This window comes from Anoplopoma fimbria, chromosome 22, assembly GCF_027596085.1.
Source record: "Anoplopoma fimbria isolate UVic2021 breed Golden Eagle Sablefish chromosome 22, Afim_UVic_2022, whole genome shotgun sequence".
In the NCBI taxonomy this organism is placed as follows: domain Eukaryota; kingdom Metazoa; phylum Chordata; class Actinopteri; order Perciformes; family Anoplopomatidae; genus Anoplopoma; species Anoplopoma fimbria.
Window position 1 is genome coordinate 2,894,350 of NC_072470.1, and position 15,259 is coordinate 2,909,608.

At 41.4% G+C, this 15,259-nt stretch overlaps 1 protein-coding gene across 1 annotated transcript; it reads left to right on the forward strand.

Moving 5' to 3' along the window:
* Positions 1-94: 94 nt before the first annotated feature.
* atp7b (ATPase copper transporting beta) lies at positions 95-14,917 on the forward strand. Its single transcript, XM_054623654.1, has 21 exons — positions 95-288; positions 3,951-4,713; positions 6,141-6,374; positions 6,452-6,615; positions 6,734-6,895; positions 6,985-7,058; positions 7,330-7,513; positions 7,812-8,045; positions 8,605-8,696; positions 8,793-8,920; positions 9,359-9,513; positions 9,789-9,923; positions 10,008-10,202; positions 10,807-10,989; positions 11,072-11,255; positions 11,523-11,663; positions 11,751-11,893; positions 11,965-12,168; positions 12,248-12,365; positions 12,804-12,906; positions 13,090-14,917. The coding sequence occupies exons 1-21, from the start codon at positions 139-141 to the stop codon at positions 13,346-13,348; spliced, it is 4,005 nt and encodes a 1,334-aa protein (XP_054479629.1). The 5' UTR covers positions 95-138; the 3' UTR covers positions 13,349-14,917.
* Positions 14,918-15,259: the final 342 nt, after the last annotated feature.

Consider the following 15,259-nt stretch of genomic DNA (forward strand, 5'->3'; position numbering starts at 1 on the left):
AACAGGACTCTCTCTCTCTCTCTCTCTCTCTCTCTCTCTCTCTCTCTCTCTCTCCCTCTCTCCCTCTCTCTCTGCGGACTTTTGCCCTAGGACTCAGATAGGTGAGGATAAGCCAAACTGCATTAGAGCAGCACCAACATGTTCTCACCAAAGTCGCCTAAAAATCCCTCCAAGTATGTCTCCAAGTCGGAGGAGCAGATCTGCATGGTGGAGTGCGTCTTGGAGAAGGACTGCACCTGTAGCCTCCACGCAGCCGGCACCAGGAGGCTCTGTGCGGCCGAATGCAAGGTAGGCCTGCTGTTAGGGAGCTGTGGTCCATCTGGAGCTTTATTTTGGATGGTTTACAGGTAGAGATCCATCTGGGGATGTTTTGGGTACTTTACGCACAAGATCACCAAATGACGCACATGGAGATCTCCTCCTGACATGCAGAAGGTCAGAGCAGTGATAACAGAGGTGGAAGGTAGAAGCAATAATCTGTAATTCTACTCTTCTACATTCAGATTAATATGTATCCCACAGCTTTGGCTAGAAATTACTTTGAAAATGATGTATTTGGTTTAAAAAAATGTTCATTAATTTATAAAGTACAATGCCTTTGTGTAGAGTGAACCAGTTAAATGCATCAGTAATAATCCAGTAATGCTGTCAGAGTATATCACTCACATGGAAGTAGTGTTGTATGGTGCATTAGTGCTTTTTGATACTTTAAGTATATTTATTTAGGCTTTAAGTGACCTTTTGCATGACAAGACTTGTACTGTAAAGTATTTATATATTGCTAATTGCACTGAAGTATAATAAGTTCTTAAGCAATGGTTTATTAATCGATAGACAAAAAAAATAAAGAGAAAGTACCCAGGTGAAGTACAAGTACCTCTATATTTTACTTCAGTTCAAAGTCGTTTATTTTCTGGTCTTGTTTTATGTTTTTTCTACTTATTGTAAAGTACTGCATAGTTGTAGCTCGTGGTCAGACTCTGACCAGCTTACAAACCCTCATATGTGTCACATCATTTGAGTTTTGTTGCATCGGACAGACGTTTCATTGTCAGGAGGTGAAAGAAGTTTGTGATTATGCTCGTGTGTCATCTGTAACATGCAGCTCATGTTGCAGGTTGAATGCTCTTCTTGTATGAGCTTTGGACAGACGCCAAATGAATCATGCAAGTCATCGAACCTCAGATCGGTTTAGGAAGACTCTATGACTGTCAAGTCATATCAAACACACACATGATTGTTACTTTAACACATTGACGTTGTTTTGTTCATGTTGACACATTTATGAATAATAGGTATTTACTTATTTAGACACTCAAGCAGACTGGTTTCTTTACTAAACTCTCTCAGTCCACTTTTACCACAAATCAAACAAACAACCATCATTTTTAGTCCAAATTAGGATTTTTTAATGTCTAAGAACTGTGTTGAAATCAAAGCAAAATGTTATATAAATAAAAATACTATAAATATAAGTTATTAAAAACATTACAACGATCATTTTTTAAGTAAAAAGAAGCAGTTTTTAAAATAACATAATAAAAGACTTACTTTAATAAAGCCTTTATATAAAAATCAATGGGAAACCAATGGAAAGTAACTACAATAATATTATAAAGCCAATTTATAGCCAATCAATGCTGCAGCTCCCAGTGTTAACAGGTAGATTAATACAGTGGGTGGATTTGATTGGCTCAACAGCTGTCCATCACTAATACCTGGATTATTTTTATCCTCAGTGATAAAATCTTAGAATATATTTATGTGCAGTTGCCAAAAGTAAAAGTAAAGACAGCGCGGTGTGAGGGCAGGTAGTCATGATGCAGTGTTATTAACTGTAAATAAAGTCATGTTTATGATAAAAATATTACTTTGTATATGATAAGGTGAAGAGATGTGGGGAACATTAATTAAGACTGAAACACTTTTTTGGGCATCTTTGTAATTTATTTATTATATTTATATTTATTATTATTATCTTTTATAACAACAATAATACATATATTATTAAATATAATTATGATTTTTCATACACGAAATAAAACAATTTTAACCAATTTTCTTAATTGCTTTTTAAATTAAATTAAATTAGACTTGTTATTGTTACTGCAATCAGTATATCGGCCAAACCAAATGCATAGAGATGTATATTGGGCCTCACTGAGACCTGTAGCGTTATGACTTCCTATTTCCAATCATGGATATAAGATAAGTGCGGTCACTGGGACACAGTTTACACTTGTACGTCAAAAAACACTGGACATTTGTGATAGAGGTCGATATTTGTCTTGAGCCGCTGTATGTGTGTGTGTGTGTGTGTGTGTGTGTGTGTGTGTATGTGTGTGTGTGTGTGTGTGTGTGTGTGTGTGTGTGTGTGTGTGTGTGTGTGTGTGTGTGTGTGTGTGTGTGTGTGTGTGAGGTTTTGAACTTTGAACAGTTGACAGCACTCATGAGCCCAGAAGTCAATATGATAGTGTTTGTCTGAGTCATCGTAGCGCAGATCTGCAGTCAGTGTGGCGTATCTCATGTTTTAAGAATTAAGATTGAAGTGATTTGGCGTGATGCACTGTCCTCCTAAGGGTTGTGGGTTTGAGTCTCATTTAGGGTGCAGCAGAAGTGTGCATCACTTTGCAGACTTCCTCTATTAGAAGTCTTTAGAAGTTTGCAAAAGTCTGAAGAGGTTTGCAACCATCCTTTTCTGATTTAAAATCACAGCACCCCCCCATGTGGCCATTGGTTTCATCAAATCTAAATGTATTAAAGTACAAATTTACAGGTTTTTATTGTGGGTCACTGGGGTTTTTAACTCCTAAAATGCACTCCAAATTAAAGTAAAATAATATATGACTTCTTTGGCACTTAATTATGTAATTTAAACATCAAGAATTTACTTCTAAAGTGTTGTTTCAATTTAAAAAAGAAGCATTTGTAATGGAAAGTGAAGTAGACCCTCAGTTCTGTGAGGTGCCAGTGACTGTTGCCTTTAAGCAGAGTCACGTTGGGAGATTATGTGAAGGGCCAGTCATGTGGATTTTAGGCCCCAAACCAGGAATCCTGGACTTTTTTTTTTCTTCTGTTGGACCCCCATTTTAGCCGACAGCCTATTGAGAGGATGAAAGTGTCAAGCGTTATTCATTTAAATTGGATTTACCACCTAATCTAAAGTCCTGCAGAACATTACGTAGAAACCAGGTCTGTGTTTTAACAACGACGAGGTCTTGCTATGTTGATTCACAGGGAGATTAAAACTCTTCATCTTACCCACGAAGATTAACTCTCATGTCAAAACACCTGAAGCACAAAGACTCACAATGCAAAAATATGCAGTATTTTAAATATGTCATGTTATTTGTTTATTTTGCCTGATTTGATTATTTCCAGGCATGCATTGCATTCAGAAGTATGTAAAACACAAGCATAGATGGGAAGAAAGCAACTTTATAGGCTTTCATATATAGGATGCTGCATTCATTATTTTTAATCAGACCATATTCTTGTCCAAAACACACAAAAATGTACGTGCAGAAATGTAATGCGATCAAAATAAAAGTTGAAATTGTTTTTATGATTCTTGCAGACTATATCCACTAAAATATGACATTTTCAGGAATAAAACCCCTCAATATCTCCAAAATACACCTCATTTATTAATCAAAATTGCAACAGCTGCTATAAACAATTAGGATTTCTGCTCTTTAAGCTGAATGTAGTTCAGTGTTTGGCTTGTGGAATCACCTGTATTTCTTGCTATAAAGAGAAAAGAAAGAAAACAATCAATGATGGAACAGTTAATTAATTGTGAGGTCTGTGTTGCTTTTTCTTCTTGAGGCTATGCAGCAGATATATTTTGTGCAACTCCAACTTATTCCTCTCATTAGAGTATCATTATATGATTTTCATATACAGTCCATAAGAATAAAGAAACGACTTTATTCCTCTCATCTTTCCAGGAGAATGGCCTGGACGTCCAGACACAAGGCCTCGACAACTTGGCCTATGAGTACGGGAGTCAGAGCGAGCTCTGTCCTCCACCCAAAACGGCCTCCACCGCTACTTTAAAGCTCCTTGGACTCTCCCCCGAGCACCAGGCCCACGCCATCGAGAGCAGAATCTGCAGCCTGAATGGAGTTCTTTCCGCTAGCTTATCTTTACCCAGCAGCTTGGCCAAAGTGGACTACGACGCCTCCGTTATCACGACCAAAGAGATGGCCCTGGAGCTCCAGAGCGTGGGACTCAACGTGGAGTCGGCGGTGCGTATCGGGGTGGACGGTATGCACTGTCAGTCCTGTGTGCAGTCCATCGAGGGACGGATTGGACCTCTACCTGGGGTGTCACATATTCAGGTGTCCCTTCAGGACGCTGCAGCTCTGATTGTGTATCAGCCTCTACTGGTGAGCCAACAGGAGCTGAGAGACAGCATCGAGGACATGGGTTTTGGTTCCACGTTATCACCTGATGGTCCATCAGGATGTGATACAAGCTTCTGGCAGACGGACGTATTGAGCTCTACTGTCACAGTTTGGATTGTAGGGATGACTTGCAACTCCTGCGTGCAGTCCATAGAAGGGAGGATCTCTCAGATGACGGGCGTGCAGTCCATAGCGGTGTCACTGAAGGAGGAAAAGGGAACGGTGACCTTTGACCCCAGTCTGACGGCGCCGGAGCAGCTCAGGGCGGCGATCGAAGACATGGGCTTTGAAGCATCGCTTGAAGGTTGGTAGAAATGTTCATTCTGTGGGTTGAAATTCAATCAAACAGAAAATAACAAGTGACAATAACAAGTTTGTGAGGGTTTTATTTTGAAAAGAAACATGGCAGTGGGAGGATAGAAATGTAATTATTTTTTATTTCTTCCCTTCAAAAATGTCTCAAACTAATAATCTATCATCAAATAGTTTGTCCAAATCACATTTAAGTCCTAAAGGTCCAATATCCATTCTCCACAGTGTCACCGGTGGATTAATTGGATGATATTTAAGTTCTTTAATCTCCATATTTATGTAAACAAACAACAATTTTTGTTTTGTAACCAAGTCTTAAAAGGAATAGTTCATTCTCTGTCTTGCAGACAGTAAAATGAGAAGATTGATATTGATTGATTGACCATAATCCTACTGATTGTTTATCTTTCCAAGAAGTAGTATTGAACTGGTTTTGCAGGTTGAGACAGAATAACAGCCCCTGAACAACTTGTGTTGTCGTATCAAGCTATGAATTTGTATGAATTCTGCTTCATGATATATTAAGATGCATTCAGGAAAACTAAGTTATTTATAACCCCTAAGAACCTGTTCATGACAGTCTGGAGAGTTGTTGTATTTATGTTGAAGTAAAGTATCTGAACACAGAAAGCTAGTGGTGTCAAATGTACCTTATGAGCAGAAAGACTTTGATTAAATTCTTTCCAGCACACCTCATGTTCACCTCAACTCAGTTTCCTCTGGTTACCGTGGAAACCAGGCAAAGTATGCTTGAGTGTGACATGGAGGGCTCTTAGGCCGGCCGGTGCTTTCTTGTTAGATTTAATAATGGAAACAGTTTGCCAAGACGTGGAATTAACTCAGATAGCAGATTATAAACTGATTCCTTCAAGTATCGTTTTCATTTTCAGCCGTCAAGGTCGAGTTGGGTTGAAGTTTTGAGCTCTAAGAAAGTGAGAAGTTTATTTTACACCTAGCGCTCCAGTTCTATATTATAATATGTTGATTGTTTTGTGGAAAGTTTTATTTAACTTTTTCTTTTTCTTTTTAATTTAAAACTAATCTGAAAAGTAACCAGTAACTACAGTTGTCAAATAATGTTTGGGCAAGGAGATATATTGCAATGTTTTTATTCTAATTTAAACACCTAACTTGCATAAAATCTTTAATAACATCTCTTTGCATGTAAACTATAAGAATACAGAATAAATGTCGGGAAGTAAAAAGAGCAATGTATTCCTCCGAAAATAGTGGTGTAGAAGTATAAAGCATCGTGAAATGGAAATACTTTCTCAAAACTGCACTAAAGTACTTGAGTAAATGTACTTAGTTACGTTCCTTCAGTATATCCTGCAGTTTGTCATTATACTTAAGGATACTGACCCACTATTAATCTACCTTTAAGCATCATATTGCTAATGTTCATTCCTCTTTCTTCAGAACCTGCATCTGTAAAGATCATCCAGCGTCATGAAAAGTCCCGACCCGTTAGCTCTAAACTGTCTGACCTCTCTGACTTACAACGGCCCAACAAGGCGGGAGGCAGCAACAGCACGGGATCACATGTGACCTCTGAGAGAGAGATTAAAGCACAGAAATGCTTCATCAGCGTGATCGGAATGACCTGCGCCTCCTGCGTGGCCAACATCGAGAGGAACCTGCACAAACACAAAGGTAAAGAGAGCTCAGGTGTTGTTATGAAGTGTGTTTATCAGTTCACACATATGTGATTTTAAGCTTTGACTGTCCAGGAATCATCATGGTGTTGGTGTCGCTCATGGCTGGAAAGGCGGAGGTGAAGTACGATGCAGAAGTCCTGGACGCTGCTGCTGTAACTCAGCTCATAGAAGACTTAGGCTTTGGTGCCAAGCTGATGGAGGACAACGCAGTGACACACGGGAAGCTGGAGCTCACTGTGAGTCCACGGAGAAGAATAAAACACATTTACTGGTTTATTAGTGTTAAAGATAATAAACCTTATCTTACAAAAATACCATAAAAAGTCATTTAATCCCACCATTCTTCACTCGTAGATAACAGGCATGACATGTGCGTCATGTGTGCACAACATCGAGTCCAAGCTCACCTCAACCAAAGGGGTCCTCGTGGCCTCCGTCGCCCTGGCAACCAAAAAGGCCCAGATCCAGTTTGACCCAGAAGTGCTGGGAGCTCGAGATATAATCAAGATTATTCAGGTGATTAGCATGTTCTGTTTTAAACCTCCTCCACTGTAAATCTATGACATCACAGTATAACTAGATTTAATATGTGTCTGGCTTTCTAGAGTCTTGGATTCGAGGCCAGTCTGGTGAAGGAGGGCTACAGAAACAACCTCGATCACACAGAAGAAATCCGACAGCAAGTATCTGGTTTTAAAATGTCCTCATTTTTAGAAAAAGTGCATTCTTAAAATATCATCTTTTTTTGTGCGTTTTTTAATTATTTTATTCTGTTAAAAGTAATTGTGTAAAATGTTACTTAAACCTCTATTAAAAAAGTGCTAATTAGTTAAGAGACCTGAAGATAATTAATAACTGCAGTGACCCACATCAAAAACCTGAAAATCATATATTATAATTCTGCAAATCTCCTCTAATGGGACTCAAACCCACATTTATTTTTCTCCCAGGTGGAAGAACTCGTTTCTCCTCAGCCTGGTCTTCGGCCTGCCCGTCATGGGCCTCATGATCTACATGATGGTGATGGACAGTCAGCACCAGGAACACGGAGGCTCCATGCCCGAGGAGCAGAACCTGCTGCCCGGCCTCTCCCTCCTCAACCTGGCCTTCTTCCTGCTCTGTACACCTGTGCAGGTAAAAGCGGGGGGCGTGTCTGGGGCTTTAATTGTTAGTTGTTTCCTTCCTGTAAGACTGGGATTGATGTGTGAGGCCTTTAATCCAACATGAATGCAATCATAGCGTTTTGTTAACATGTAGGTGTGCTGTAAATGGAGCGCCTTTCTTCTTTACTTAAAAGGAATTTGGAGTAAATTGATACTTTAACGACGTCTTAGACACTAGCGTCGACTCACCAAACTACTAAATATTTTGTATTCCTTCTTTGTGTTTGTTCTTTTCATCTGAACCTTAAATCTGTTTTCCCTCCCTGCAGATCTTTGGAGGCCGGTACTTCTACGTCCAGGCGTACCGCTCGTTAAAGCACCGCACGGCCAACATGGACGTGCTCATCGTGTTGGCCACCTCCATCGCCTACATCTACTCCTGCGTGGTGCTCGTTGTAGCCATGGCCGAGCGAGCCGCCCAGAGCCCCATCACCTTTTTCGACACTCCACCCATGCTGTTTGTGTTCATCGCGCTGGGTCGGTGGCTGGAGCACGTTGCAAAAGTAAAAGAACACACATGTACTTAGAAGAAGTTGAGAAGTCTTTTTGTCATTATAGAAAGCTGTAGTTTCTTTATGTCATCAGTATAACAAACAATATTACCACACAACAAATAAAAATTCTTGAAATACAAAAGTTATTATCTACATATATTTTGAAAGTAGGTAAAAAATATATATTTGGTCTACTTAATTTGTTATTTTTAAAGGTGCGATATCTTTTATTTTGAAACTTTAGTATTTTTATGACTCCTTGGAATAACCACCAGTTTGTGGACAAGATAGTTATCACCTTTTCTGTCTTACAAGTAGTTATATTGGACCACATTTCCCATAAGCCCATGCTCTGCCGTCTGACATCCATAAGAAGAACCGCTCCATCATCATGTTTTTATTACATTTTGATGATGATATCCTTTTACTTCAATAATTACACCAATATAAAATGTTCTTCATCTATTATAATTGTTATCATATGCCAAAATACTGCATACTGCACCTTTAGAAAATCCATAACCCAGAAAACATTTTAAATATGTTTGTTGTTTTGCTGTATTTTTAGAGTAAAACCTCAGAGGCGTTGGCCAAATTAATGTCACTTCAAGCCACTGATGCCACTGTGGTCACTCTGGGACAAAACCACTCCATCATCAAGTGAGACACACCACATACCAGAAGTATTTTAAATGTTTTACTTTGATAAAGGTAATGTACTAGATCTGACGTCTGTAACTGTCGTTGATGCCTCAGGGAGGAGCAGGTGGAGGTGGAGCTCGTCCAGCGGGGCGACATTGTGAAAGTCGCTCCGGGAGGAAAGTTCCCCGTCGACGGGAGAGTGATTGAGGGAAGCTCCATGGCCGATGAGTCCTTGATCACAGGTAGGAGGACGGGACTCCTGACTCCTGATGATGCTGTATGATGAGGATGTACATTTGCAGATTGCTGCCTGTTTGATTTAGTCTTTAGGAGTATTTATGCGTCTCTTGTACAGATGTTCACAACTGCATTATTGTAAAAGCAATGCTTTCAAACAAACAATTCAAGTTTTTACAATTTTTCAACTATAAATTGTGTCAACACAAGCAGCAAACAACAAGAATAAATTACCAATTTTTATTTGTATTTTTAATGGATGCATTAGCTGGCAACATTTACCTCCAAGCCATTAAGGACATAAAACCTGATTTTACAACCTCAAAAAAATATATCCCAAGAAAACATTAGTTGGTTCTTTTTGAGGAACGACTTTTTGCATTAAACATTTGTATTTTTATGCATCTCTCTTGGTCTGCCTCTCTTCTTCTATGGTGGTAAAGGGGAGCCGATGCCTGTCAGTAAGAAGGTGGGCAGTTTGGTGATTGCCGGCTCCATCAACGCTCACGGCGCTCTGCTGGTGGAGGCCACTCACGTCGGTGCCGACACAACTCTGTCTCAAATCGTTAAACTGGTTGAAGACGCTCAAACCTCGAAGGTAAGAGACATTTTGGACTTTAATTAACAGATTTTCTGTAAGTTTTAGTGACAGATGCACAAGATCTTTGAAGAAAAAGTTGTTCTAACTCATGGACAGTGTGCAGAATTTCTTTTTTTTATTATTAAAAGAAGAAAGAATTCTTAATCTTCGAAATGCAGATTCAGAATTTCTAAGAATCTGTGTCTTAAATCAAGAAAAAACAAGCTGTGTTACAAGCTAAAATGCTCTCTCATCATGTCTTCTCATATAAATATTTCCTTGTGTTTGCTCAGGCCCCCATCCAGCAGTTTGCAGACCGGCTCAGCGGATACTTCGTGCCCTTCATAGTCATCGTTTCTCTGCTGACGCTGATCGCCTGGCTGGCGATCGGGTTTGTCGACTTTGACATAGTGAGGGACAACTTCCCGGTAGGTGCGCTTTCAGTTGCAAACAAAAGCTGCCTTCATAGAAACAGTTGATATGACTCCAACAATGCATTCTTTTCCTCACAGGGTTACAATCAGAACATCTCCAAGGCGGAAGTTATCGTCCGCTTCGCCTTCCAGGCCTCCATCACTGTTCTGTCCATCGCCTGCCCCTGCTCTCTGGGGTTGGCGACCCCGACAGCTGTCATGGTGGGCACCGGGGTCGGAGCGCAGAACGGGATCCTCATTAAAGGAGGCGAGCCGCTGGAGATGGCCCACAAGGCAATGCCCCTTACATCCTGTTTCTGCTGACTGCTGATCAGTTTTATTATTAGCTTTTCGATACTTACATTTTATCAGATTTTGATTTGTGTAATTTAAATGTATAGCTACACATATGTATAGGTACACATGACGCAACCTGCTCTTTTCCAAAAAGCCTAAACTTCAAATATCTGTAACCTTTTATTAGGCCTTAAACTCAATAATACACTATAGAAACTATAAACTAAAGATTGCATGACATTTTCTGTGCACATTTAACCTCCAGAGAGGAAGATATCAAATTATTATGGTGACTTTTAGCCCCATTTCTGACCTCAATAACTTAAACTTAAAACTCTTTTCTTCCATCAGCAGCTTGCATGTCTTCAAAGATATTTTCATGATGTCACAGTCTCAGTCTGGCCAGAATGAGAACCTGTTTGCCAGGTTTAAATCTAGCAACAAGAGCGACACAGTCTGTGGAAACATCCAAACAAACCTTTTATCATTCTGGGGATCAGTGAGAACACAAAACTCTCTATGAAGATGCAAATTGCTGATTTTATCTGAGTTATCTGACTGAATCAGTCATGACTGAGTCTATGTGTTTCTGCTCCCTCAGATCGGCGTGGTGATGTTTGACAAAACCGGTACGATCACAAACGGCGTTCCTCGGGTGACTCGTGTGCTGGTGTTGTGGGAAATGGCCCGCATGCCTCTGAGGAAGATCCTGGCTGTGGTCGGCACGGCGGAGGCCAGCAGTGAGCACCCGCTGGGCATGGCCGTCGCCAAACACTGCAAAGAGGTGACGGAGATGCTTCAGTATTGTGTTTACATCTTTATTAACCAGTCTATCATTTGATATTCTGTCCGTGTGCTCGTAACAGGAGCTGACCAGTGACCTGCTGGGCTACTGTCAGGACTTCCAGGCGGTGCCCGGATGTGGGATCAGCTGCCGGGTGTCTAACGTGGAACATCTGCTGCAGCAGCTGAACGAAGAGCGTTTCCTGTTGCCGGGGGCGACCACCGACGAAAGCAGCCTGCTGTCTGCTGCCGAGGACACGTCTGCAGGTCGGAGGTCACACTCAGAATTATGATCAAAGCAAAAGTCATGGGTTCAATCCCCATAGTGGCCAATTCTAAGCATTTACTGACTGGCCAGTGGTTTCCATTAAAGAATGATTTGTGCAGAAATAATCCCCTTAAAACACAAATTTCAAAAGCAGCACATTCTGCTAAATGAGCTTTTTTAACATAAAACACAGTAAAACATTGTCTGTCTTCTTTGCTTCAATTTTCACTCGTTAACTCACAGACGTGTCATCTCTTTGCCTCCAGATGAGCCTCTGTCTTACTCCGTGCTCATCGGGAACAGAGAGTGGATGAGGAGGAACGGCCACCACATCGGAGCAGACGTTGACGCCGCCATGTGCAGCCACGAGACCAAAGGGCAGACGGCCATCCTGGTAGCTATAGATGGTGAGGATTAAAACTAAAAAATAACATCCCTGACATTCACGTTCATCTCTTATCTCGCCCCTGATGATGTGTGTGTGTTCTCTGTAGGTGTGCTGTGTGCCATGTTAGCCATCGCAGACACGGTGAAGGCCGAGTCAGCGTTAGCGGTGCACACGCTCAACAGCATGGGCATCGAGGTGGTGATGATAACAGGAGATAACAGGCGCACTGCTAAAGCCATCGCTGCACAGGTAACACAATCATTTATAAAGGACTCTAAAAAGATGTCAGATATGAAATCAAATGTTTTGTTTGATTACAGGTGGGGATCAGGAAGGTGTATGCGGAGGTGCTGCCTTCACATAAGGTGGCAAAAGTGCAGGAGCTGCAGGAACAAGGCCGGAGAGTGGCCATGGTGGGGGACGGCGTCAACGACTCGCCCGCCCTCGCCAGGGCCGACGTCGGCATCGCCATCGGCACGGGCACCGACGTGGCCATCGAGGCGGCCGACATCGTCCTCATTCGAGTAGGTGACACCCATCTAACTGACGGTCTGTGCAGAGATACAGTGACGTCTTTAAACTGATGTTTTTCACACTCTGCAGAATAACCTGCTGGACGTGGTGGCGAGCATCGAGCTGTCCAAGAAGACGGTGCGGAGGATAAGGACCAACTTTGTCTTCGCCCTCATCTACAACCTCATAGGGATACCCATCGCTGCAGGTGAGGACGGATGACACACCAGCAGCCAAATCATGACTCAGCATCCTTATTATCTGATAAGAGAGAATCAAAAAACAGAAAAAAATATGAATATGGCAAGGAGATAAAACTAAAAAGGTGGTAAATCTGGGTTGTTAGCCAGAAAATACTGAAGTCATTAATCCAAATCCAAAAGAAAACAATTTCTCACATTTTTTTTACATTTTCTTTCACTTTTCCACCTTTAAAGTTACTACGCAGAACTTTCTTTTTTTGTTCACTTTGGCGCCCCCCTGTGGACAAAAGTGGTAGTGTGTCCGAGCACCAGACTCCCTTTAGAAAACCTCTCATTTTACTGCAGCAGGGTCTGACAGTCTGCACAAATCTGATCCCAAACAACATGACTTGCAGCTTCTTAGTGATCTTTAACGTGTGTTTGTTCTGCTCTGGTGCTTGCAGGTGTGTTCATGCCTGTTGGCCTGGTGCTTCAACCCTGGATGGGCTCTGCTGCCATGGCTGCATCATCTGTCTCAGTGGTTCTGTCTTCTTTAATGCTGAAAATGTGAGTTCATGTGCACCCTAAAGTTTGCAGAAGGAGAATGGATGATCTGTTTTCTGTTATCTGTTATTCGTAGCAGAATTTCTACCTGTAAGAAAGAAACTTTGTCTGCTGCAGTGGCCTCTCTTCAACAGAATATTACCTCATATTTCAGAGGTGAACATAATAACCGTCTGTTCCCTCCAGGTATAAGAAAACCTCGGTGGAGCTGTATGAGGTGCAGGCGCTGGGCCACATGAAGAGCCTACGGTCGTCCCAGATCAGCACACATCTGGGTTGGGACGGCCAGCAGCGCAGCCCGGCTCTGCCAAACGGAGCTCGGGAGCATCTGAGCCAAAGTGGCGCCGTCCCACCCGTCCAGGGGCCATCCATTAACTCTGCCCAGGAGCGGGACCGCTACTCCCGCCTGGACTACCAGACTGCAGACGACTTTAATGTGCTGTAAAGGGGAAAGGGAAGAAGGACTGAGACGTCTCGAATTTGTAATATTTTTATGTATTTATGTAAATAGTGAAGGCTAATTGTGCACAGAAACTCACCTTTAGCTCATGAAGGACACAAACTCATCACCAATCTATAACTTTATGGGGAAAACGTCTATACATGAAGCTGCTAACACTTAAAGTGAAGGTATTACTGAAGCATTGTGACATTTTTTTGCCTTATTTTGTTCTATTTTCACACCAGGAGCCACATAAATCAAACTTGCAATGTGAAAGTGTTTTTATTGTGTGTACAGATGCACTTTTACGATATGTATCTAAGTCAAAGTAAAGCCACAGTGTTTGGGTAAGACTGTGTCGGTGTGAGAGTCTCAGGTTATAAATAATGCATGAGGAGATAGAGAAAAGTCAACACTCTCTAGAACCGCTCCGATTCTGTGCTTTGATTGTAAAACTGTCCTTCCAGCTAAGAAGGAAACATTTTCCCAGGCTGCTGTGTTTTAGGCTCTTATTCTGAAAAGCTTCACATGTGTAAAGTGCTGCTGTTATTTATAGATGAAGAAGAAGAAGTGGAGGGCAGACTTTCTGGACTTTTCTTTCAAATGTATTTTGAGCTGGGCCAAGGATAATTAATGGAGTAGATTAATTAAATGATTCATGGACCAGAGAGGATAGTTTCACAATAGATATAGAGCTTTTAGGGATATAAATATGACTTGTCTTGCTCTCAGCTCGTATTAAAGACCTTTTTCACAGATATTTTGACGTGTGAAAGCAGGAAAATCACTGGTGTCATTAATAACAGTAATGAAGCGAATGGTCAGCATTAATGTTATTAATTAGACAGGCCAAAATATCTACTCATAATTCTCCTGTTATAATGACTGTAGACATTAGAAACTGATGTTCACACACGCGAAGATATTGGAGCCACACAAACTGCTATTTCCTTTAATATTCAATTCATCTTTGTTGTTATTTTGTTGGATTTTTCCTGCAGACGTTTTAAAAACTCCAGTTCAGATTGGCTAGAGGGGAATCCGGGGCGTTTGACCTCTTGTAGGGTCATCACACAGGAAGCCTCGTTAAGCTCGTTAAGCTCGTTAGTCCACCTGGTTGTCACATGATAACCAGGTGGACTAACGAGCTAACGAGGCTTCCTGTTCACATGATGGCCGCCGTGTTGGACCCTTAAAAGATGTCTTTCACGCTGTTGTGGAAGGTGAAGAATCTAAAAAGAGAGATTGAGTCAGAAGTTGAAATCATTCCTACTTTCACACCTCGGCGGAGGAAAGCGCTGGAGTGGACATGATTGTCAGTTTCAGAAGAAGACGGGGTTTGAGAGATCTGAGAAGCACTTTGTTTGAGCCGTGCACCGGTTCAGCTTTTGTCTCTGCATTGTAAAGGTCTTTGCATTCCTTCTGTTTCTACCAGGGCTGCATATATATTGTTGCTCAGCTTTAGTTCTGTGCTGCTAGGTTTTAAAAAAAAAAACCCACAGGGATGCAGACTCTCAGATTGAATGTCTGTTATTTTCTCTTTACTGGATTTTGCTGCTACGTTATTTTTTGGGGGGGTCGCTGTGGAGGTCGCAGAGTAGATATTGTTTTTTGGATGACGATGCTGCAGCACATCCAGCCTTGTCTTTGATTTAGCACTTGGATGACTGAGAATCTGTTGCTCTGTTTATGCTACTTTTATTTAATTTATGAATGTGGATTTGCCTCACCAACTGTTATTCTGAAGGGACAGATTTTTATTGATGTTTTACATTGAATCTAATCTGCACTAAATATTGATTTCAGTCTTTTTATCTGTGTATCTTGTGTGTGTCTGTGCAAACACAGCTTGAGCTTAGGAGGGTGTCGAAATGTATTTTACAGCAGTGTTATTGGAGGGCACAGCACCCAGGG

What these genes read in the sequence shown, in the direction of transcription:
- atp7b (XM_054623654.1), top strand. Translation starts at nt 139, where the DNA reads ATGTTCTCACCAAAGTCGCCTAAAAATCCCTCCAAGTATGTCTCCAAG. An exon ending in ACGGGAAGCTGGAGCTCACT is followed by an intron (nt 6,616 to 6,733) that starts GTGAGTCCACGG and finishes CTTCACTCGTAG; the next exon opens with ATAACAGGCATGACATGTGC. An exon ending in CGCTGGAGATGGCCCACAAG is followed by an intron (nt 10,203 to 10,806) that starts GCAATGCCCCTT and finishes CTGCTCCCTCAG; the next exon opens with ATCGGCGTGGTGATGTTTGA.